The 23485-nt window shown below is 48.7% G+C and overlaps 1 protein-coding gene across 11 annotated transcripts in view; it reads left to right on the top strand.

Annotated features, from left to right (window-relative positions):
• The window catches only part of Baldspot (elongation of very long chain fatty acids protein baldspot), a 171936-nt gene extending 153892 nt beyond the window's left edge, over positions 1 to 18044 (top strand). For 7 of the 11 annotated variants that reach the window (XM_084589510.1, XM_084589507.1, XM_084589512.1 and 4 more), the window contains one exon: positions 16336 to 18044. In XM_084589510.1, coding sequence (XP_084445636.1) covers positions 16364 to 17209 — 846 coding nt within the window. In that variant the 5' untranslated portion in view covers positions 16336 to 16363 and the 3' untranslated portion in view covers positions 17210 to 18044. The remainder of the gene's footprint in view (positions 1 to 16335) is intronic. The other 4 variants (XM_084589509.1, XM_084589515.1, XM_084589511.1 and 1 more) reach the window with 1 other exon arrangement.
• Positions 18045 to 23485: the final 5441 nt, after the last annotated feature.

Below are 23485 nucleotides of genomic sequence, written 5' to 3'. Positions count from 1 at the left end.
CGATAAGGCGAAACTCTTTGGGGTCTGGTTGTAATGTAGCGTTTATTTGACAGAGCCCCACCGATCACACAGTGCAGGATAGGGGCTTCTTCCGTGTCGGATTCAAGATGAGTAGCTCTGCTCGGCGGCAATGGCGCGCGCTCGTTGCGCTGCTTGGTCTTCATAGCTGGCGGAAGATGGCGTGCGCCACGCTCCCTCTTGGAGAGTGGGCAGAACGCGCCGTCGCCGAGCCCCTGCGTTGCCATGGAGACGGCAGGAATGCTAGACAAAAACTGAGATATGTTTCTCACATGCCCGGCGAGGCGTATAGTCAGTTAACGCGCTCGGCAGGTGGTCGGAGGGGTATATAAGTTCGATCCCCGATGGAGGATTATTTTTTTTTCAAGGTTGGAGAGAGAGAGAAATAGCTTTCATTCGCACCCATAATGAATGACGGGGAAGAAGGCCTACACCCCCAACCATTGCCCTAACCGTAAGCCGGAATCCCTTGAGACTCGGCGGCGGCCAGGGCGAGACCGATGACTTTTCGTTGCTCTTCTGCTTTGTGATTGAGTAATAAAGTCTTCCAAGATTCTCCATTTCTGTTAGGATCATTATAAAATGGGCAGGTTCAGACCATGTGGACTAGATCTGCCATGCTGTTTCAGTGAGTACATCTAGGATTACAGACTTCCGGATGCCATCTACTGTACAATTGAGGGTCAAAGCTACGCCGACATTTTGTGGAATCTCGCGGACACATCTTGCGGACAGACCTCGCCTACGCGAGATTTTCACCATGAACCAAGGAAGGCCAGTGTGGTCGTTAGAATGTTAGAATATCCCGTAGTCTGCGTGTCGATACTATCCCTTAATATATAATACGCCATTGTCTAGCCTGTCGCAAATCGACTGCACTGCGGTCATTTTTGCTCGCTCGTAAATTCAGTACGCAGAGATGCGCCGATATACGGCTGCGCCCTCCTCCTTGTCCGCGCTTTCGCAGCTGCCAAGTGTTTCTAAACGATATGCGTAGGTAAACGCGCGCGTGTGCGCCGCCGTCGTGTAGAGGTGCAGTTGCGTAACGTGTGTGGGGGCACGCTGGGACGAGTTTTAAACAATGACGGGTAAGTAGCTTGTACGGCACGTCTGGTTTGACGGTCGGTCGGTTGCGTCAACCAAGGTCGCGCGACATCTCTGCCGTGTTGTTTGTCGTATACCGCGCTTGAGCGCCCCGAGTAGTGTGCATGTTCCTGCAAACGAGGAAGGCGCCCGATTCTTGCTCAGCGGAAAGAGTTGAAGTTCTGGGGTAACGCGCTGTGTCCTTCAAGCTTGGCGCGATCCAAACCCAACCTGATTGACGCTGCTGGAATACGTTTCGAGTGAAGATAATTTAACGAAATTGTGAAAAAAGCTGCGAGTAGAGTCTTAAACATTCCTTTCCGGCGACTAAGTTTCCGTGATTGAGAGATTTCAGATAAAGGCACTGGCACGGACCGCTCTCAGTGAGCCGCTGTGTTCAGATTTTCTGGTGAACATTTCCAGTCCGCTATTCGGTTTCATTTGTCTAATGATCGTGGGCAGGTGCTCGGGTACTTTTGTATACACGTGGCTGGTACAGGTTTCACTTGTGTTTGCTCATGTGTATACACCTATACCGCAAACGGGTTATGCAACCTGCAGTTTGGGGGTAATTTCATCGAAGGGAGTGAATAAGTGAGGCGGACGCTTTCATGCGCTACTCTGTACTTGCTCATTTCGATGGATGCAAATCGCGTACGCTTGCGTTCTGGACTGACTGCCTATACATACGTTTCCGTTCTCGGATTATGTGAATGACCCCTCGCCGATTACTCTGTCGCGCGTACTTGAACACGCCCCAGCGACGGCTATTCACGTCCTGTTTTTTCGCCAGCGGTCATTTATTAACGACTCTCGCTTCGTCCAGGAAGCAAGGAACGAGAAAAAAAAAAAAAAAAAAAAGCAGCATGTGTCTCCTCATTCAGGCTCTCTCTCTACGCCGAGACTGCCTGATTGTCGAAGAAAATAGCTGCATGGACTGCGTAACGGCGGCACAGGCACGTATCTTCTACTGCTGCTGCAAGCTTGTTCACCGAGCAAATCTGGCCGATCGAGAGGCACTCGCTCTTGTGCACTGCGTTGAGGTAGCCCTAGGGCCCAGACGGGAAGAAGAGGGAGGCGAGAGAATGACCACTACACTCGTTGCAGGGTGGTTGCGCAGCGCGCTTGCTCGCCTCGTAACCTTGATCGGGTGAAAAGAACGCGACGCGGGGAAATTTCGGAAGGAGAGATAAATGCAAATGCGAGGAGTGAAGCCGGTCGAGGCACGACTTACTTTACTCCGCGTGCCTGCTTCCGTCCGGGAGAGCGAGGATTGCGTTGGGATTGCGCGGCACAGAATGGGCCTAGCACGCGTTGCACAACCGAGGACATCCCACTGGACCGGTTACCGTTCACGCCGGCGAATGCATGGCTGGATATTAGCGTGGAGAAAGTTGCCTAGCTGTTGCACTGATGCTTTTTGGGTGGCGCCAAACGAACGTATATGCGGCACACGTGTGCGCGAAATAGACCGATTCCGGCATTTCTTAAGGGCATTCAAACGACATGCTCGCACGTTCTTTTGCACCTCCTCGTCGCCAGGACTGCTTTGAAAAATTGGGAGGACTGCTAAGCTTCGCGTCTTTAGCACCGCTTTTTCATTCTGCGATCTTTGAAACATTTTTTTTTAAATGATCGATATATTTAAAATTATTGTTACTGTTAATGTCACAAACGCACGTTTGTTACTCGCGCCACAACCACAACTCTTTTGTTAGGTACTCCCCTCTAACACGCTTGGTACCAATGACCCTGCGTGGTGAACCAAGGGACAAAAAGACCGTTGTTATGCATCCATGTTTTGACTGATCATGTATTAGTGTGAAATTTGAAGAAAAAGATTGGCATTCGTTTAACTCAATCGTGCACGTCTCCTCTTGGGCCTCCGCAGTGCGGAAAACGGTACAACTTCACTGGAAGCATTATGTCCACTAAGTCTCTATACAATTTTTTCCTCGTGACATTATTCAGGTAGTCCATGGAGAACCGCACGTGCAACATCCTGTAAGAGAGCCCAACTTCTAGCAGGTTCCTCCTCACTGCACCACTCATGGTTTCAGACGAACAAATAAATTCGGGCAGCAGACGGCCTAACCGTAATTGAATTATTGTCCTTAAAAATACATCCTTTTGATCCCGAATGAACATGAAGCGCTATACAACCTGTCGCAAAGATAAATGCACTAGACCATGCCCTCCTTTTTTCGCATTTATAAACAAGTTTCTTCGACTTGACCTTTCCCAAGTAGAGAGGCCCATATGAAGACGGCAAACACTCGATGGATTTTTTTTTTTTTGTATATTGCCTTGCGACGCACACAACACACTCATCACGTACAATATTTCAGCTGTAGGAAAAATGTTGCAGACGGTGCACGCGAAAACATTGACAGCTGCCGACCCTGCCGCCATGTGTTGGCCTTTTCCTTTGCCTTTGTGGCCTGCTCATTCCAGTAGGATTCTGGATTCCGATAACACTCAAGTGGCACACCAAGGTGCACTGCAGGAATGGTTGACCACTGAATTTGGGAATAATAATCTAGTGTTTCGTGCCAGTCCCCATGCCAAACCCCAGAACTTTTATACCAGTTTATTTGTGCACCAGTGGATGTGCAATAGTTCTCAACAACCGCTGTCATTGCACTTACACTTTCTTTGAGCAAAATACAGCAATGTCATCTGCATAAGCTAAGATATTGATTGACTGTTTTATCTGTAAAAAAAAAAAACCTGAAACAATAGAACACAAGTTTTTGGATTGTTGGCATATCCTTCAAGGAAAATTAGAGTTTCCGTTACAACCCTATGTAATTATGTTCTTACCTGTGCAAACAGATAATATTCCATTTGATGCTAAATTATTCTCCTGTGCCTCCACAATTTGTAGAAAACGAGAATGCAGTATAACAACACAGATATCGAAGTTCGATCTGTACGTGAGCACTTCATTTAAAGTGTTATACGGTTCAGAGAAGCGCGTCGAGTACTTCCTGATCAGCCAACATGGATTGGAGTGCTTGATCAACTAACTGGTGCTGTTTGAAGAAAAAAAAAATTTAAACCTGTCACGCCTGTAAATGTCTTGCTGACGTTTTGCCATTACGCTTTGTACCTATCCCGTGCCGAAGTCGGTAATAAAAAAAGAAAATAGCTGTAGTTTAGCTTGGTGGGTAAGTGTGGAGTTACGCGAGAGCAATCTGCATGGCTACGCGTAGGTGCTGCTTGAAAGTAGACATGGCTTTTGCACATAATAGTTTACTCTGGTTTCAGCTTTACATGCCACAGGGGAATCACTTCACGTATAAGCACCGTTTGCCTCTCGTCGTTGACCATTCTCATTCTCTTCTTCTTCTCCTGCTTTTCTGCTCTTATTTTTTAAACTTATTTTTTTTTCTTCTTTTCTTCTTTCTTCGCTCTTCAGACAGGCTCGGTGAAATGGCGAGACTGTGGCCAATGTAGCTCTCGCTACAAAAGAAACCCTGCGTGAGGCGCCATGTGACCTTTTTGTGCTCGTGTGACTTTTTAGCCTGTGGAAGAGCCGCATGACCGATCGCCACGCAGAGCCACCACGTTCATTGAAGTCTCTATTCAGAGAACGATGTGCTATGGTGCGGAGGGTATAGATGCTGCGCAGGATCGACCTCCTGCCTGGTTACATTTACTGGATGCATGTATATGTCTCCCGGAATTTTGATGTGTGATCAAAGTGAGAGCTCGATGCTGGTGTAACTGTGTATTGACAGGTTGCGGAATGCGAACTGGTTAAAGTGCTCGAAGTACTTCCAGGCAATAAAGAAAAAGAAAAAAGCCTGCGTGGCCTATGCGTTGCGTGCCCGCCTGGCATGCAGAGGTCCCGAGCTTTTCTTAAATCTGGTTTACGGCGAAGGCTTTTCTGTTGAGCGAGTCCGATAGGCCATCGCGTGATACACGTCGACAACTTTTTTTTTTGCTTGCCTGTAGTCCGCTGCCCCCCCCCCCCCCCCCCCCCATGTATTTCTTCCGCTTCTTGTCGCTGCTTTAGCGTGCCTTTTTTTGCTTTTGCTTCTATTTTACTTGTCAGTTATTTCTTCACAACTGTACGTGGCGTTTTACTTTTTCCTCTGCATGTCCATCTATGCAAACAGCGTCTGCGATACATCACTGGCACAAATGGCCGTGAAGCTGATTGAGAATAAGCCTCGCTGCATGTGCGCAATTTTTCGGTTGGTCAAGGGACTGCAGCCACCTTCCAGCTGCAGTCGTTTTTGAGAAAGCTTCCTCCCTGCCAGCGTCTGACTGCAGCTCAGCGCGCTTCTTGTGTGCCTCTCTAAAAAGTTCATGGACTTGCGACACTGCAGCATTGATTTCGAGGCAATACTATAATTTGTTTTAACTGTCAGGTTACGTACCCTATTCTTATTTTGTCAGTTGCGATGAGTGGTGTTATAGTTGTGCGATCGTGCTCATTAAATCCACATGTGCCTACGCTTGAGGTGTGCCGCTGTACAGTTGCTCCTTTCACTGCGCATAACTGCCTGTGATTGGAAAAACCGACGCCCGAAACAAAATTTAAGCATGACGTGCCTCTGCGTGTGACTAAACTTTTTTTCTCTCAGCGCCAGTTGGCCGAGACGTGTCCGCCTCGTGCCCGCTTTTCGCCCTGTTGCGCTTGACCTTTCGATGCCCCGTGCGCTGGTTTTTGTCGTGCCTCATTGAACCGGAAAGCGCATCGTGCGCGTGAGAAATGGGGATGGCTGCTCGTCGCGCCTTTTCTCGCCCGCGGCAGCGCAGTGACCTCGACGAATGTGTCTGGCAAAGTTCCACGATAGTAAGTGTCGGCTGCCGCTATGCAATAGCCCGGAGTGGAAGAGGTTGGTTGGGCGACTGTTCTTCGTTACGCACAAAACATTACGAATGAAGCGGAAGAAAGAGTGGGAAGGGCGCTTTGCAAGTGCGCTTGCCAGAGATGGTGTTGACCTCGGGCCGGCATCTTTTGCTCTTGATCAAACGGGGGAAGCCCAGAGGAAGCGCTCCTATCGCGACACCGAAAAAGGACGACGCGTGATGTAAGCCCACCACACTCACTCCGTAGAGATCCCGCATATAGCAACCGCACGCCTACGTGGCTGCGTACGCGCTATACGCACGCCCTGGAATAGCAGCGGTAGAACCTGCGTCTCGCGGGTCTACTTTTCCGCGCCATGGATCAGCTCACGCGGAAGTCGCGCGCCCGCTAGTCTATCGCATCCGCCGATTGTCCTCAGCCGCGCGCTGAGGGAATTTTCTTCCTCACGGGCGCGCTCCACGCTGATACGGACGCCGCCGCGTTCGTGCTTATTTTGGGGGCGCTGGAAAGGAAAAAAGTGGAATTCTAGGCTCTGTATTTTGGTCCGCTGCGGGCTGCTTGCTTTCCTTGAGGGTGTTATGCATCCAAGTCGCCCCAGCGGTCAGTTTTTTTCAGTCTTGTATGCACGAGGCGTAATAAAACTAGAGTCGCGCGCGAAAGGACTTCTTGTCGCAGTTGCCATGTGCCTGTCTGGGGCATGGAAAGTTGTGTGAGAGAATACACCCCAAGTCTGGTAGGGAAGGGAAAGCGCAGACAGTTTTAGAGGCGCACTGTCCTATAAATAAAAGCGACACCTTGCTGCGGGCTTTGACGAACGCTTTTGGTCCCGACGACACTGCGACTAAGCCCCAGATCGCTTCCTGTTTGTATCATTTTAGGGGCGGTTTTTCAGTTTGAAAATGCCAAGCGGGGCGGAACATTGGAAACGGACGCGTCACCTGCACCGGAGCGTTATCAAACACTGAGCGGAATTCCTTAACAAGTACCTCGCCTCGTCTGCATCAGCGCATTTTCAATCGTCGTCCTACTCGCGTTGTTTGAGCCGGCGCTTTTCCAAACACCGCGCCAATGATACTGGAGGCGCTTTTGGGTTCGCTATTATCATCAACAGCAGCACAGCACCCCTTCTGTTTACAAACATCGAAACTGTGTTTAGGCAACGCTTGCGCGATGTATACGTAGACCTACGAGCTGCAGGTGGTTATGGGCGGGCTACGTGAAGCTGTCAGCTGCTGTCTACGTGCTCTTTCCACTTACTGCTGCGCCTTCTTAGAGCTCTTTCCGCAAGTTTTACGCCGCCAGTACGAATGCACACCATGCCTTTTGAGTCGGGAAACGCGACCTTGACGAATGCATTATCATTCAGTGCGCATTGCTTGACGTTTGGGACTGAACTGTGTAGTGTCGCGCATTCATCATTGAACTGCACCTAAAGGTGGTGACTAAATTAATTTTTCTCGCTGCTGTACCTGCGTTCATTAAACGTTTGACTGCGTGTGTACATCGAAGCTGTAAAGGGAAGCACGCGAATAAGTGAATAAACACGTTTGTAATAGCCCAGCCGAAATACATAATGGAGGACTAGTAAAGGTGAGGCATACGTAGTAGCAGCGCTAATTTGGCGCGTTTTTTTTTTTTTTCTTTTTTCGAATCCTCTCGTAACTTTTCGTTCGTCATTGCCCTAAAGCGGTAAGCATGGATGATTGCAAGTGTTCTGAAGTCTGACCCCTTCCCGACTTGATGGACCGAAATAGAGAGAGAGAGAGAAACGAGTCCTATAATTTGCAGGTAAATGAGGTTTGCGCTTGTCCATAGGCCAGCACTGTGCTGTATACACCGGGTTGCACACTGTCTGACGTATTGCACAGAAACACGAAGAGTAGCTAATTCTATCCTGGTAGAGTTTACCATATATGCAGCTATAAGTTCAATACTGGCCTCCTCACGAAAAGTGTGAAGTGGCAATTTAATTTGACAACTTTTCCATCTTCCATCATAGATGTGGGCTGCTGTCCAGCCTCGCGCTTTCTGGGCACTGTCTCTCTGGCCACCTGCTCAGCTTAGTGTAGCTGTCGCAGATCGTTTGCGGAGAGATGCCCTCTCTGCAACTTTCCCGGCTCTCCACGGGAAGCGTTCGCCGGTTTTATTTTATTCGGCTTTGGTAAAATTGGCAACACCTGCCAGGACGCCACGATACTGAAGGGCACCTACACGGGTTCAAGGTCGAAGGCGATGGAGGTAATAATTGAGCTGCGCCTGCGGAGGGTACGGGCAAAGCGCTGCGATTGACGGCCGGAGAGCTAGTTTGCTCGTGTTGCGTTGCGCGCTGGGAGCTGTACGCAGTATGTGTACGGCTTCCAGCACATATGTATGCCCGTCCCCCTTTCCCGTAATTGCATCTATCTCTGCCTACTCGCCAGACATTCACAATTTTGTGGACAAGCTCTCTGCTTGACTGTTCGCTCATTTCATAATGGATCCCCGACATTTTCAGTACAATGCGTTTGACTTAATTTTTCATGAAAAAGAAAGGTGCATCCTGGGGATATTCAAAGCGATGGAACGCGCATAAACTGGGTGAAACCGAGAAAGCGAATATGTGTCACAAAGATTATGAATCCTGCTCAGTCAAAATGTCAACAAATTTCAAAAGCATATGCCTAACAAGTACGCATATATCTCAGTTACGCGAATACAAGCGATTGTAACGGGATTCTTTTGCAACATAGCAAGCAGAGAGAAAGGGCCGTAAAAAAACAAAACAAAAAAAAAACAAAAAAAAAAAACAAAAAAAAAACAGTATCAACCTGCATGTGCGGTAACAACGGTGAACTCAGACAGGTAAAAATTGTATATAAACAAGTGCACTGACTTCTGCGACTGTGGTTTTTTTTTTTTTTTTTTTTTTTTTCTGAGATGGCCTCATCCTCGAATTATAAAAATAAAAGAACGGTATGCTGTTTGCATCCAGTCGGGTTTCTTTCCTTTACAGGTTTGATCTAGCGGCTTTCCTAGACATGGGTGCAGGAGAATATAGACAAGGAAGTTGACCAAGCATATGTAATGCCCGGTTGGGTATACCCTAGACATCAGTAACGAGTAAAGAATCTGAAAGCGGCAGAGAAAGAAGGTTTTGTCCGTCGCGCCATGGGACGTGACATGCATGCAAGGGACCATCACGGCCAGTCAATCCGAAATCTAAACAGCGCGTCAGTAAGCGGGCGCTCACTTGTGTGACTTCTAAATATATAAGGAACAATGTAATGGTCCTCTGCACTTCTGGAAATTTGGCCGCAGTTCCGAAACCTTTCCTTTCATGAGAGAACGTGAGTTCGATCCTCGCAGTGTTTCTGCCAGAGGCAGCTGCGGTCGTGTCCCGCTTTTAGAGTCGACAGCGTGCTCTCAGGATGCTCGGCGGGCACAAAAATTTCCAAGCCTGAACGACTAGCTGCTTTTCGCACCATACCAGCCAAGGCTTCGATGGTCGCGCACCGGGAAGTCGAGGCAGTTGACGACAGCCTACACTTGTCTCGCGTGTAACCGCGACCACTTTTAACCGCGAACGCTGACTGACAGGCTCTACTTTTGCGTGTCGCGCTTCTGGCGTTATTTGCGCTGACTTACCGTCGGGTGTGTGCTGTGCTTCTTCAGCCCGTTTTCGGCGGCGTCCATGCCCGCAGGAGCCGGGCATCAGCGACGCGAGTACATTGGAGGATAACTGTGAGTTGAAGAAACGGCAAAGCGTACGTGCCCGAGGGAAAACAAAACAAACAAAAAAAAAACGCATGCGATCGGCCTTCACGACGATTAGTGGCCACGTAACGTAAAACCGTCGCCTGCGCTGGAAAAAAGAAAAAAAAAAGTGAGCATTTCGTCTGAGCGAAAACGCTAAAGCAGGGTGTTCCGTGCAGTTGTCGCTGAAATTGGTCCAGGAAAGGTGAACCCTAGTTTATAAGCTCTTGTTAGCAAATGTTTCCGCCTCTGAGGAAAGCACCACCCGTTCAAGCGAAGCCGCTCGCTGAGAAATGCTTAGGGGTGCGTTGCCGCGTTCTATATATGTCAGCTTCAGAATTTGTCACTGACATTCCCCAAGTGAGTGGTCGAGGGCGAGCTGGAATCGTAATTTGACAGCGTACTTTTGCGCTATATTAAGGCGGAAGCCTTTAATGGCTCATACTGTCGTGGACAAAGTGTGTCCCGCTTTTGCGGCGGCTGTCGCGTGGCGTTTCTTGGCGCGCGTTCAAGTGTGGGATTGCAGATAGCAGGAACGCTAGACAAGATGAGATTTCTCAGGCTTTCGCCTTTCAATACTTTAGTCGCTAAAGTCCGTCGTAAATTTTTGGCGCGAGTGACTTTAGAGGCGCTCAGCGTGAGTGACCTTCACTTTCGTCCGGAGACTAACCTGAGGACAAGCGCACCGGCAGTGGCGAGAGATGTCCAGTTGGCCGACCTCCCTGGCGTGGCGGGTTTCGCCGTAATCTGCGTCGAGGCAGCGATAAAACAGCCACTTCGGACAACTTTCGCCCCGGACAGGATACTGAGGCGCAACGCCCCGTCGAGAACGACGGAGCGTTCAGAGGGGAAAAAAAAAAAAAATGATCAGCAGCGCTGGAGAGGGTAATATCAGCCCCGGAGCGCTTGTGTCGGTCGATTAGGACAACTGTATCATCTCGTGCACCGCGTCGCAGACTGCGGATGCATGGCTATCGGCTCGCCCGGCGCCTGGAAGGGGGTGTATGAGAGGAGGTCTTTATCTGCGGGGCGGCATGCGGTGCTTTCCGTCGGCAGTTTCCCTTTTGTGTGGTTTTCCTTCCCGCTTTGTCCGTGGTGGCCCGATATTGATATTACTACTCTATGTACAAGTTCTTCGGTTTGTTGGCGCACTTCGGGGGAGCGAGTGAGTGGATGATCAAATGCGAGTGTAACGGGGAGTTCTTGTTCTCGCACAGACAGCCTGCAAAGGCATCCAGACGTCTCGTGGTTTGTGGCAGCACTTGACATGAGGGCTGTCGTCTGTGTATCAGCTTTTGCTTACCAGCGTCCCCACCGTCTGTGGTGGTGGGGTGGCGCTATCGGATGACGCTGAGTGCTGGAAACGGGTTGTCGCTGCGTGCGCTCAGCGCCGTCATCCTCGGCGTGAGCTGCTTCCGTTATCTTTTCCGGTTTTGGGGGAGACTTGATCGCGGTGTAGTTCTCTCGTCGGCTTATGCGCACACTTTATGGAGCCAAAAATCCGTTGACGACGCAAAATCTGCTGGTTAAGCCAATCGTTAACAAAAAAAGAAAAAAAAACAATTCACTGCGCCTCTACAATGCTGTCTGCGACATCTGCACGGACGTACGGCACACAGGTCGTTCAAGAGTCGTTTCTAGCGCTTGGCGACTTCTTGCAACCGCGCGTTTCTCACAATGGCAACGAAGGTTGTAGGATGCGCGTGTCTGGGCCTGCGTATACGGGTTTATCACTGCGTCGCAGAGATGAGCAGCTCGTGGCTGGCGGCGGAAACTGCGCAGTAGCCTGGAAACGAAAGCTGCTTTCAAGTCTTATTGATCGAAAACCAACGCTGCGGTTTACTGACAAGGTATACATTCAACACAGCCCGGTTGAGAAAGCGTGGCTAACCGCCTCTCCCTCGAAAATAACGTCTTCTTGATTTTGTTACGAAATAAAAAAACTGTGTGTTCCGGTTACATTTTTGAGCCGATAGTTGGTTGAGGTGGCGATTCCGAAGTTTCTTGAAGCCGCGGGAAAAAAAAAAAATATATATATATATATATATATATATATATATATATATATATATATATATATATATATATATATATATATATATATATATATATAATGCGCGTTTGAGCACAGCTTACTTTCATTTCTAAAAATGCTGCCTTCTTTCGTCGATACATGCGACGTACCATGAGCCTGCTCGCCTTCTGCTAAAGCATCAGTGCACCTCGTCCTATTTTGGTGTCTCCTGGTGTCTCAGCACTCACGCCCGTGAGCTTTGTCACTTTGTTGTTGTTGACCGTCAACAGACTGCACGTGCCGCCACAGAGGAATTGGCTAAAAATTGGGGTGCAGAGAGATTTATTTAGATGTACATTTTAGGTGTACTACACTCTTAATTAGATGTAGAGAGATTTCTTTAGATGTACGCGAGTGTTGGGTTCTCCACTTTCTACTTAAATGACTTTTTTTGTGTGTGTGTGTCGTTATTTCTCCCCTTTAACAGTCTTGTATTACCAGATTCTGTTACTTGCGCGACCAAACGGTGACCGGCTATGCCATCAAGCTGGTAAGACCACTGTTTACTTGAATTTGGCTGTGGTAAAAAAAAAAAAAAAGGTGATAAAAATGCTCACGCGATCTCGCACTTTGAAGAAACAAAAGGGAGAGCTCATGTGCAGAAGAATTCAAGCCAGTCATCGTCACGGCATTTACAATTAGGGCGAAGGAACGTTGCGCATAACCTAAACTGATCAGCGTCATGAGGTCAGTGTGCGATGTCGGCTTCATATGTCATAGCGCTCGCCTCAGAGGCAAGGAATTCTGGACGCTCATGCTCTGCCACATCACCATCCCAAAGCGTCACGCAGTGCCATTTACTTGACCACCTAGCATCAGCTGATCCAGGTTTGCTCGCCTTCCGCGGACGTTTTAGGAGCCTAGCCCCGGACCAACGGATCTACTAACATTGCCGGGGCGGAATCCAGCTCTAGAGCGCTGAGTGGGGAGCCAAACGTTGGTCAGCAGAATAGGTTGTGACTTGAAATAGCATTGTGGCAGGTGAACCTACTATTAGCGATTGTGTTCTTCTTTATTCACGGGAGTGAAACTCTGTTGACTCCTACTCCCGTCCAGACTGCTCTTCTGCACGTCTGACTTTCCCTGTTTTTGGCGCCAGAGGGTGCCTTTGTTTGTTGAGAGCTGCTCGTGGGTGCTATATATCGCGTACGCGTCGATTCGCACGAGTTCAGTGTGACAGACACGTGGTTGCCTGTATTTGCCTTAATGTGTGACTTTATTAAACATGTTTCTTTCTTCATTTAATCTGTCTACGAAACAGTGACTCCACATCACGTCAAGAAAGCAACGCATAACGCTACTTGCGTGTTCGCATGGTACCAAGAATTCGGCCCTTTTCGTCTATTCTGCCTAGAAGATCAAGTCTTCGATTACGAGCCCTCTTTCTTGTGCCCCGACTCGAACCTTGGTGCGGACGTGGCGGATATGGGAACGCCGCGGTCTCAGCGCTTCGCTCATGTCGGGTGAACCGGGTGGGCGTACCCATCAACGCGTTCTGTTTTGCACTTCTATCCGCACAGCTTCTGCGATATTACTGCCTCGACTGTGTAGCCGCACGACGTGCGTTGTTAAGAAAAGAAAAGGGGCTCATTCGTGAATAACGGCTTTTGGTATCGCGTACTTGCAGCCGTACGGTGCAACTTCGATTACCGTACCGATTTTGCGAACATATCCGTCGGGCTGTCTATGATGCCTTCTTCCCTCGGGCCAGCACTTGGCTCTCCCTGAATGGTGATTCCGTGGGTGCGGCTTCATGACGTTACCCACAGCCGCTGTGGATCTGGCAATAGTGTGTTAGGCATACGTATCAAAACGCATACAGTAGTGGTGATAGCGTAGGGGCGTTACGTTATCGGGGTGCTAACGCGATCGCCGATTTTCGCGCGTATATTTATGTGAGCCTGCCTTTCTCCCTTGGGAATACAAATTAACTTTCGTGGAAGGATCGCATACAGATGATTACTTGTGGGCATGTGGCAGCCTCTGGTGATCCTCGCGAAGGAGGAAGTTTTCAGCCCCGCACTTAGCAGTCTCGCGGGTCAGTGTTTGGTGGCTGCCCCGGCTTCGAGTTCACAGTGCGTGGCGGCAGACAGGACCGGTCGGTGTACTCTGCAGCCATGCGCGTCCGTAAACATACTGCTTGAAGGCTGGCCGCTGCGAAACGAGCTGGGCAGGGTGTACCGCGGAGCCTCATGTAGTGAACGGCTGTGGAATGCGAACATGTGTTTAACGTCGCTGGTAGACTGATGTATAGTAAAAAAAAAAAAAAAAGGCAAAAGGCGATGTGTCTTCCGCCGCCAGCGTTACATTACTAGGTTGTGAGGCAAGACACCCGAAATTTTGGTCTGGTGGCTTGCTTGTGCTTTTTTTTTTTTTTTCTTGCCTACTTTCTCTCTACCCTAACTTGAGCAACCGGCATTCGACCCTGCGGGTGATGAAATGACGTCACATCTGTAGGCGACGCATACTTGCCTCGTCTGATTTGCCTTCGGCGTCGCGCAGCCGTATGCAGTTCGCGTGTACCTCAGCTTGGCAGGAGAGTCGGAGAACAGAAGAAAAACGGCTCGAATTAAGCGGAATGACGTCAGAGAGTGCGTCTTCGTTGTTAAGCTTTTTCGAGAAGCAGAGGTCAACTCGCACTCGGCTTCCACCGCACGCAGAGGAGGGTGCGACCGATACGAGGAAACTTGTCTGTTTTCTTTTTTCGCTTCCTTCGCAGCGCATGTGGACGCGCTTACAGGCGCACATACAGGCGTGGACACCGAAATTGAAGAGCAGGCGAATAGCCGGGCACTGCCTGCGGCCTTCTTTCCTTTTTTAGGCTTTCGCTTGCGTCGAAAAGAAGTCAGGAAAAGCAGGGCCATTTCAGTGCTGGGATCGGTAGTGAGGAACGAGGGAAGGTTCAGCGGCCTCTTACCGCCTGATGTGCCTCAAGGTGACAACGGCTCTCATGCTGACGCTGTGGTACTTATGGCTCAATTTTGTTCATTATTTTGCTGTTTTGGGCCAAGTGAAACACTCGGCCTTGCCTGAGCGTGTGTTAGCGCTGCGCGGCTTCATCTTCAGGTGTGCGCATTCCAAGCTGCGTTGTGGGACTGAGTACCACGCGCGCTCTTACCGCGGGGAGCGCACACCTTGCACGGTACTACACCGCAATGGAGCATGAATGCACTCTAGGGAACAGGTGCGTGCCGTTTACAATTCAAGGGAGCGTGCTGCCGGGATAATTGGTGTTGCATGTTATGAAGGAGTTAGCGCGAATGCTTAGATGACTGACGAAGAAAGGGGACTCAATGTGTCTCCTTCCTTCGTCCCTCATCTAAGTATTCGCGCTAACTCATAACATACCGTGTAAGTTCGCTCGCTATGGCGTCCTAGGTGATGGGTGTGCCGCAGAGCAGCGGCGGCCGCATATCGGTGGACGGAAATGCCATGAGTTCACATTTCGACAACTAAACCCTAAATTCAATGCAGAGTTCTCCAGAAATTTACACTGCGCAGGTTTGTTACTTGGAATGCACCACTAGTCGTTTAAAACGACGTCTCCGGAGCGCCTCTATTTTTTACACTTTGTTATGAATCAGTCAGGATCGTTCATTTATGTTAGCTAGACTTTCAAGGCATTTTGGCGATGTTTCAATGGCCGAATGGGCCTCGTTTGGTAGTATTGGTAGTAAGAATGAGTTCCTGGGCTTCAGTTGGTGTCGAATTTCTCCCGTACTCTGCCTTCTAGGCTTCATAAACTATAAAAGCGCTTCTCTCGATGACTTGTGGCGTCCACTGGGCTGAAGTGTTGTAGAAACACAAATATTTTGTCACGCTCTTTTGTTATTTTTACTTTTTTAAGATCTTTTTTTTTTTTGTGCGTGTGTGTGTGTATCGCCGCTGGTGCACAGCCCCGACATGCGGGTTGAACTTTCTTGCGTATTCGTTCTTTGGTTGTGATTATCGATTGTTCGCGAAGGTATGCATGTTTACCTGGAAAGTTGCCTGTCATTTACATAGGTGGGTCTGAGGGTAACCGCGGGCCCATATTCGCTTGGATAAACAGTTCGTTTTGCCTTGATCGCTCTGGTGCTCTGCCTATCGTCACAACTGCGTGTAATCCATAGAACGCTTCGTATTGAGCGGGTAATCGCTGCCTTGTAGCGTTGACTGAAGTGTTCTAATGCCTGCCGTCTCTGGTGCTGACATGCCGTTTTGTCTGACTAAAAGCGGAAAAGCAAAGAGCGCAACGAGCCCCGAGGACAGCGCGTGGCATTGTTCATTGACGATCTTGATTGATTCAGCTGTCTCCCGCCATGGTGTATAAACAGCGTCCTTGTCTGCGCTGCTATCGCGAGATCCATCTCGTCGGTCTATGCCCTGCAGATGTCGTGCACAAAGCGTCGGGCGTAGGGAGCCTAGTCGGGCGGTGTCCCCGAAGAGCGGACGTGGCGCTCTTCAGGGTGCTCTGTAAAATCGCGTGAACCCGCGCACGTCTCCACTAGTCGTTCACTTGTGATATTGCCCAGTACCATAGCGTGTGGAGTATTGCGGTGGTGCAGTTTGCGCTGGAAAACCGTCCTAACAGTCATCTCTGGCTTTCTTTTCTCTTTTGCAGCAGTGCCTCGTGCACCAGCGGCCGCACCATGGGTGGCGTCGGCGTAGATGCCCCGCTGAACCTGCTCAACATCAAGCCCAACTACTCGTTCGAGTTCGACTTCGAGGTCAACTTCAACAAGGACCAAAACCGGTTGTGGATGAACCGCAACTGGCACACGTCGGTCTACTGGGTGGGCCTGTACATGCTAGTGGTGTTCGGCGGCCAGGCCTTCATGGCGCAGCGGCCGGCGTTCAAGCTGACGCGGCCGCTGCAGGCATGGAACGTGCTGCTGTCTGTGTTCAGCGTGGTGGGAGCCTGCCGCACCATCCCCGAGCTGATCCACGTGCTTCGCGAGTTCGGCTTCTTTCACTCGGTGTGCAACAACTCCTACATCGAGTACGATCGTGTCTCTGGTTTCTGGACCTGGATGTTCGTGCTGAGCAAGGTGCCAGAGCTGGGCGATACGGTGTTCATCATCTTGCGCAAGAAGGAGCTCATCTTTCTGCACTGGTACCACCACATCACGGTGCTCATGTTCTCCTGGTACTTCTACCAGCAGCACATCGCGCCCGCGCGCTGGTACGTGGTCATGAACTACGTGGTCCACTCGCTCATGTACTCGTACTTCGCGCTGCGGTCGTTCCGCGTGCGCATGCCGCGCTGGATCGGCGTCTGCATCACCTCGCTCCAGATCGGCCAGATGCTCATGGGTGCCTACGTCACCGGCCTGGGCTTCTTCACCAACAAGCGCGGCGCCGCCTCGTGCGCCATCTCCGAGCGCACCGCGCTTCTCGCCATGTTCATGTACCTATCCTACTTCATCCTCTTCGCGCTCTTCTTCTACGGTGCCTACCTCAAGCCCAAGCGCAAGGACGCCGCCAAGGCCGACTGAGCCTCCCTACGCTGCCGGTGGTGTCTGGACAGCCGACGAGTGCCGTGCGGTGCTCCCCACCTCTTGCCCCCACTCACCCGCGGTCGCCTGGCGACGGACTCATTCCTATCGAACGGCTTCAACGAATCGCGGTGTGTGCTGCGCAAGTTTAGTGATCGCTGCTTTCACTTTCGCTTGCATCGTCGCATCCTGTTTTCTTTGGGATCATACTACCGCAGCAGTTATGCCTAGTGTCCAGTTCGGCGGTAGCCAGCACCTTCTCAGGCGAAAGTTTGCAGTATTGTCATCGCATGTATCTGCGGTGGCGACAGTTAGCAGTGTAGGGCAACGTTGCTCAAAGAGTAGACCCAGTGCTCCGTGTAGAGCGCGAGTGCCCTGTCCGGGAACACGCGCTCTTGGCGGGAGTCAGCGCACACCTGGTGCTGTTTTAGCCGATCAAAACGTCTTTAGGCGGAGTGTGCTTCCTAGAGCACGAATTTAGCGTCACAACATAGCACGCACAACGAGGTTTAGGCTGGTTAATGCGGATGAGAAGTGTCTCATTGCTCTGTTTTGTTACTCAATCGCCTAGATGAGGGTCGCAATAACGATGACTGTCCGACAGGTTCTGATGCGCAAAAAGGCTCATCGTCTAGGGTATTGTTATAGTAAACGCATACACTGTTCTAACCTGCGAGGTGGCAGTGGACCACAAGTCTGTGGCATTGGACGACGAGTAGTGCCTTTTCTTCATTTTTTTTTAATTGCTCTGGTCGTCTACAAATTTTGATCATCCCCACACCCCTTATTTTATTTTTTCCTCTCCAAGACAATAAAAGTGCGTTCAGTTTACATACCCATGACTGCTACTGTTTAGTGACCTGACTGTAATCTTGCACATGCCAAAACAACGTACAAGAGCATTTATACATTTTCTACATTTCTTATGCAAGTGAACCTAAAAATGAACTAAGGGTGCTTTCCAGGGCTGGACATTCAGGGGATTCACGCTGTGTGATGCCGCTGTCTTGGGCTTTACGTAGGCAAGTGGCATTCGCTGAAGCGTCCCGCGCGTCACGGTCGACTGCTACTACATAAGGGCAGCTCAATCGCTGCGTCACAATGCAGCCCGGCCAAATACGCTTATTAGGTCTCAGTTTCTTGCACTTTAATCCGGCTGTGGAAAAGTTGCTTGCTTAGTGTTACTGTTCAGCACATGGCCTGTGTTCAGTATTGTGGAATCGAAGGTCATGCTGCTGAGAACAGCGAAGTCCTTTCGGCGAGGCGACAGGCTGATACGATCTGCAACACGGTGGTAGTGGGGCTTCGAGGCATTTTTATTTTTCTTTTTTTCTTGTCACCTCTGTGGCCGTACGCCTCCACCAGACTGTATTTTGTTTGAGTTCAACTCTGCAGGCGTCGTACAACGCGGATGCCAGCTAGGCAAGTGCTTCCGATCAGGTAAAAAAGAAAACGGAAGTGGCTGGCAGTCATGCTGCCAGGCATTTCCTATATATTGTGGTTGTGTCTAAGTAAACCCCTCTTGCGGACTGGAGAAAACTTCCGTGAGTTGAGCAATTGGCTCGTGACCATTTCTAACGTACAAGTCGGAATGTTTTATTTATAAAATTTATTTCGTCATGCAGCTTGCTGCAGTGTGTGACATGCGAGCGAGCTGCTGTAAATAACGCATAAACTTCGCAGGGCTTCAGTTTTTGAAAGGAGAGATGCGTGAATCGAGATGAGTTTTGTCTTATCGCACTATACGTTTGGAAACGGTGTAAGAAGCGATACGCTTGAAAAAGAGCAAAACGCGAGCAAAAGTAAACTGAGCATGCTTTGTGCTCCAATTTTAATGGTTTGCCTCAATTGAATTTGGTGCTATGGTGTGTGCACGTTAATGGTACACGCTAATGCCCTTCCTCAGGTAACCAATTTCTGTTCATTTTCGCATAGAGAACGCGTAGTTATAGTTAAATAGACCGTGGTCCGTGTACTTATGTCCACCCCTGTGCATACTTGGGGACGATGCCAGGGAGTCCGTCCACTAAGGTGGCTGATCTTTGACAGCAATTGAAGAGGAGCAAGAGAGACTTGTGCAGATGTATCGTCTTTGCCAAAATTAACTACGAAGCCCCTCAGTCGCATAGCGGACCCCTTTCGGCACCCCAAAGACCAAGAGGTCTCTCTAAAGGTGAGGACTTGGGTTCTTGCCTTACGCATATTTAGAGTTTAACAGGTGCTATCAATGTTGAAGGGCATGTTCATGACAAAAAAAAAAAAAAAAAAGAAAGAAAACATCGCGCTGCGTGGTACACTTCATAATGCAGGACAACAACAGTGCGCCGTCATTGTAAGCGTTTATGATAGTTATGTGGTATGAAGGCGCTAATGCTTAGAATAAGAACAATCTTAGCAATTAAGTAGCGCTTTTTTTTCTCTCTCTTGTTTTACGATGCCCCACGAAGCGCTAGTCAATTGTCATGTGTGTCTCCTTGCTTTGCTAAGTCAAAGAAAATGCGCTTGTCAACGTATTTGCGTTAACTTCAACTTCTTTATAACACAACGCAACCAGCCTGGTAGCACGCCTTCCTTAACGCTAGTTACAGTTGCGTTTTGTGTTGATGGCTTTATCGGCCGCGATAAAGTGATATTGTTATTAGATGTGCAGAATATGAGAAGACGATAAATGCGGTTTAAGCACACGCAGGCTGGTTTAAGCCTTGTTTAAAACTCGTGTAAGCAGACTTTTGTGCGGGCTTATATTTTATGTCGCTGTTTCCATGGCATGCGAACCATAAGCCAGAAAATATGGCACTTGACGAAGCCCTTGCTTACTTGTTGGGTGTCAACAGTGCTGTCAAGATGAAAAAAAAAAAAAAAAAAAAAAAAAAAGCGACTTCAAGGCTCATCGCAACGGCATTTTTTTTTTTTTGCACTTCTGTAGCGTAATGGCAGCAGACGCCATTCCCCCCCCCCCCCCCCACTTCCCCCTTTTTCACTGAGCAAATTGTGTGTCATTTTCCTATATGAAGGAAAGTCATATGTTTTGTGTTGAACCTCCCCATTTCATCCTCAAAGAAAAAAAGGCAAACCTCTCATCCAACAAGCGTTTTCCATACCAATCCACTCTTGGCTTTTTTTTATCCATGTGCGTTTTTTTTTATTTATTTTTTTAGAAAGGGCCGAAACTACTTTATTTCTTTACCCCTTTGCTCCAGTATCAGTCAGCGCAGTTCACACGTGCTGTTTTTGTGCCTTGCAGCTTTCTTTCTTCTTCTTCTTGGCTCAGAGTGTTTCTAGAGTTTATCATTCCCACCAATTCATTTGGCCCTAAATTATGTAAGGCCTATCACGAAATTCGATGCAGCATAGCTTCTTTGGTCTAGAAGGATACGGATGAGCGCGCGTAATAATTAATCGCGCGTTACTCTATAGGCACGCCTGCTTTGAAGAGAATTCTAGCGTTCCTAAGCCGCGTCCCTATTTCCTAGTCAACCTCACTTTGGCGCGCCCGCTCTGATACCTCGCCGCAGCATTAACGAACTTTCGCTGAACGCTACTTTTACTTTACCTTTTGCGCCGGTGGAGGCGCAGTCGGCACACTCCAGGGAGATATTTTTCCCATAGAAGAGTTAAGCTTGCAAATGGGATTCATACTTATTATTATCGAATGACGCAGCTTTCGGTAGAAATATTTACTGTAGAGCGCAGGTGTAGCTCTCGTGTCATATATATATACATATATATATATATATATATATATATATATATATATATATATATATATATATATATATATATATATATATATATATATATATATATATATATATATAGCATAAGTAAATAGACGTACTAGGTTGCTAGAGGTTGCGGCAGGAGCCCTGCCTTTCGAGAAAGCAGGGCTCCTGCCGAAACGTCGACTCCAAATAAACTTGGAAACAGTATGAAGCAATTTCTGACTAGTGTGTATATATATATATATATATATATATATATATATATATAATATGTATGTGTGTGTCAGTGTTCAGATAAGAATGGGAATTGAGGTCCCATGGCCATTTTTTGTTTTCAATTAAAGTTTTATATGCGGTGGGCAAATGTCTCGACACAGAGGAATGAACCTTCGTTTTGCAAGATATGCAGTAGATTTCTTGGAAGAAAAAAAATCGTATATAACTAGAGGTGGAAAACGCCGTTTTTGCCATTTCAAAAAGTTGCAAGTTTGGAGCCCGGGGTCCTATTCTCGACAATTCGCCATTTTGTCCACATTGTGACGTACGCGTGACGTGTGCGGTAGGACGGTGCCAGTTTACGTAGGCACACAATCGGGTTACGCATTCTGAAGAAACACACAAACAAAGTGACAGAAAAAAGCGCGCTGTCGTCTGCTACTAATATTGGCGCCAAGTATGAAAAACGACGATGCTCCATGCAGGAACCGAGCCGCTGCGGTGCATTCTGCGATTCGGAAGTCTCTGGTTGCAGTGAGGGCGAGTGAAGTATGTTGTGGCGTTGCGGTATTAGTGTGTCATGACATATTTGCTGTCAAACATTCGACATCAGCTACGCAAGGAAAGGTTGCCCGAGCTTCAGCTGAAGAGCAAGAACGGCAACGGAATATTCGCAGTGGGTTGATGCAAAATGGGGGCGGAAAATAGCATTGCTGTTCAAACGCCAGTTACCTCTCACGTTCACTTATCAGCGGCTTTTAAGTTAAGGACTCGGTCGTAAACAGAAAGAATCGACAGATTTCCAAAGTAGCTCCAGCACTGACGAAGAGGCCCCAGCGCAGCTGCCGGCATGGTCCATGTCTGAGGACAACGCTCGCAGTCTGAAAGTATCAATTACTGTTACGCACTGGCTGTGCTACCCACCTTTTTCGAAAAGCCGCGTTATGACCAGCAGTTACCGTCAGGTCACCAAGTCTGCTTAAGTTTCTAACATACTGTGTCGACTTGAGTTGTGTAGAGCGCGGATAGCAGCGCAGAGAGAGATGAAGGGAGAGAGAGAGAGTCTCCCACACACACACACACGAAGTGAGAGGCATATGCTGGGCCTTACACCTAGTCGGTTAAATTTTCATGCGCTGGCGTGCGAAACGCAAAAGATGTCCGAGAAAGAGAAAGAAACAGAAGAACGGAATAGCAGGAAGGTCAATCAGGCAATGCCCAGGCTACCATACACGCGCAGAGGGGAATAAACGGAGAATAAAGAAAGAAAGCGAAAGATGACTGAGGAAATCGTGGTATGAAGATAGTGCGGCGCCGCGCGCGCATATTCCTTACTGTCGAAACGGTAAAATGCAAATCAATAAAGGGAGATTATTTCCGGTTGGTTTTGGTTTGTGGGGTTTAACGTCCCAAAGCGACTCAGGCTGTGAGAGACGCCGTAGTGGAGGACTCCGGAAATTTCGACCACCTGGGGTTCTTTAACGTGCACTGACATCGTACAGCACACGGGCGCCACTCCGTTTCGCCTCCATCGAAACACAGCCGCCGAGGCCGAGATTCGATCCCGCTTCCTTGGGAACAGTAGTCGAGCGCCGTAACCACTGCGCCACCCCGGCGGGGCGAGATTATTTTCCAGCTGTAAAAAAGAAGAAAAAAAAAAAGCAATCAACACAAAATGTTACTCAACTACATCATATGATTAAAGCGTACCGTCATAACATGCTCCGGAGTACTTATTTTTTTCTATGAAGTAAGCAAATGGTGAGCCCGCATGCATATTAAAACAAAACGTTATATATGAAGCACGTCAAATGTGGCAAGCAAACATGTGCCATGTACATGGAACATGCATTCCTTTATTAACATAGAAGCTGTGAGTATTTTTGCTTGCTTTTCCCATCATGGAAAGGCTGTTCAATTCATTAACATTGCAGTGAGTGCATAGTGCAAGGCAAAAAGGCAGTGTTTAGAGCCGACTTCACTTCACTTTAATACCTTAAAGACCCTCATTAGAGGGTATTACATAAGAGATGGGGCGCACAGAAATGAAAAGCAGAATAGGTAACATATAGACAAGCGTCAGCCCGTGACTTCAGCGGAGATGCGGTGGCGCTGGCGACAGCAGTGACTTTCGTGGTGTAGGCAAAAGCGCGGGCCGTCTGCATTGGATGCGCGGCGATTGCTCTGTTTTCGGGCATAATTCCCAATATTTCTACGAGCTGGGGTGCGATTGATTGCGCCTCGAGGCACAAAAAGCAAAATGGCACTTGTTTTAACATGTTTCTTGCGGTAGAATAAAGATGAGAGCGAAGGGCAGCGGCATTGAGCGCGACAAGTG

The sequence above is a fragment of the Amblyomma maculatum genome, chromosome 1, assembly GCF_055883805.1.
Source record: "Amblyomma maculatum isolate TAMU_Amacu chromosome 1, ASM5588380v1, whole genome shotgun sequence".
NCBI lineage: Eukaryota > Metazoa > Arthropoda > Arachnida > Ixodida > Ixodidae > Amblyomma > Amblyomma maculatum.
Note: the sequence above shows the minus strand (reverse complement) of the source record. Positions and strands in the feature narration are given on the sequence as shown.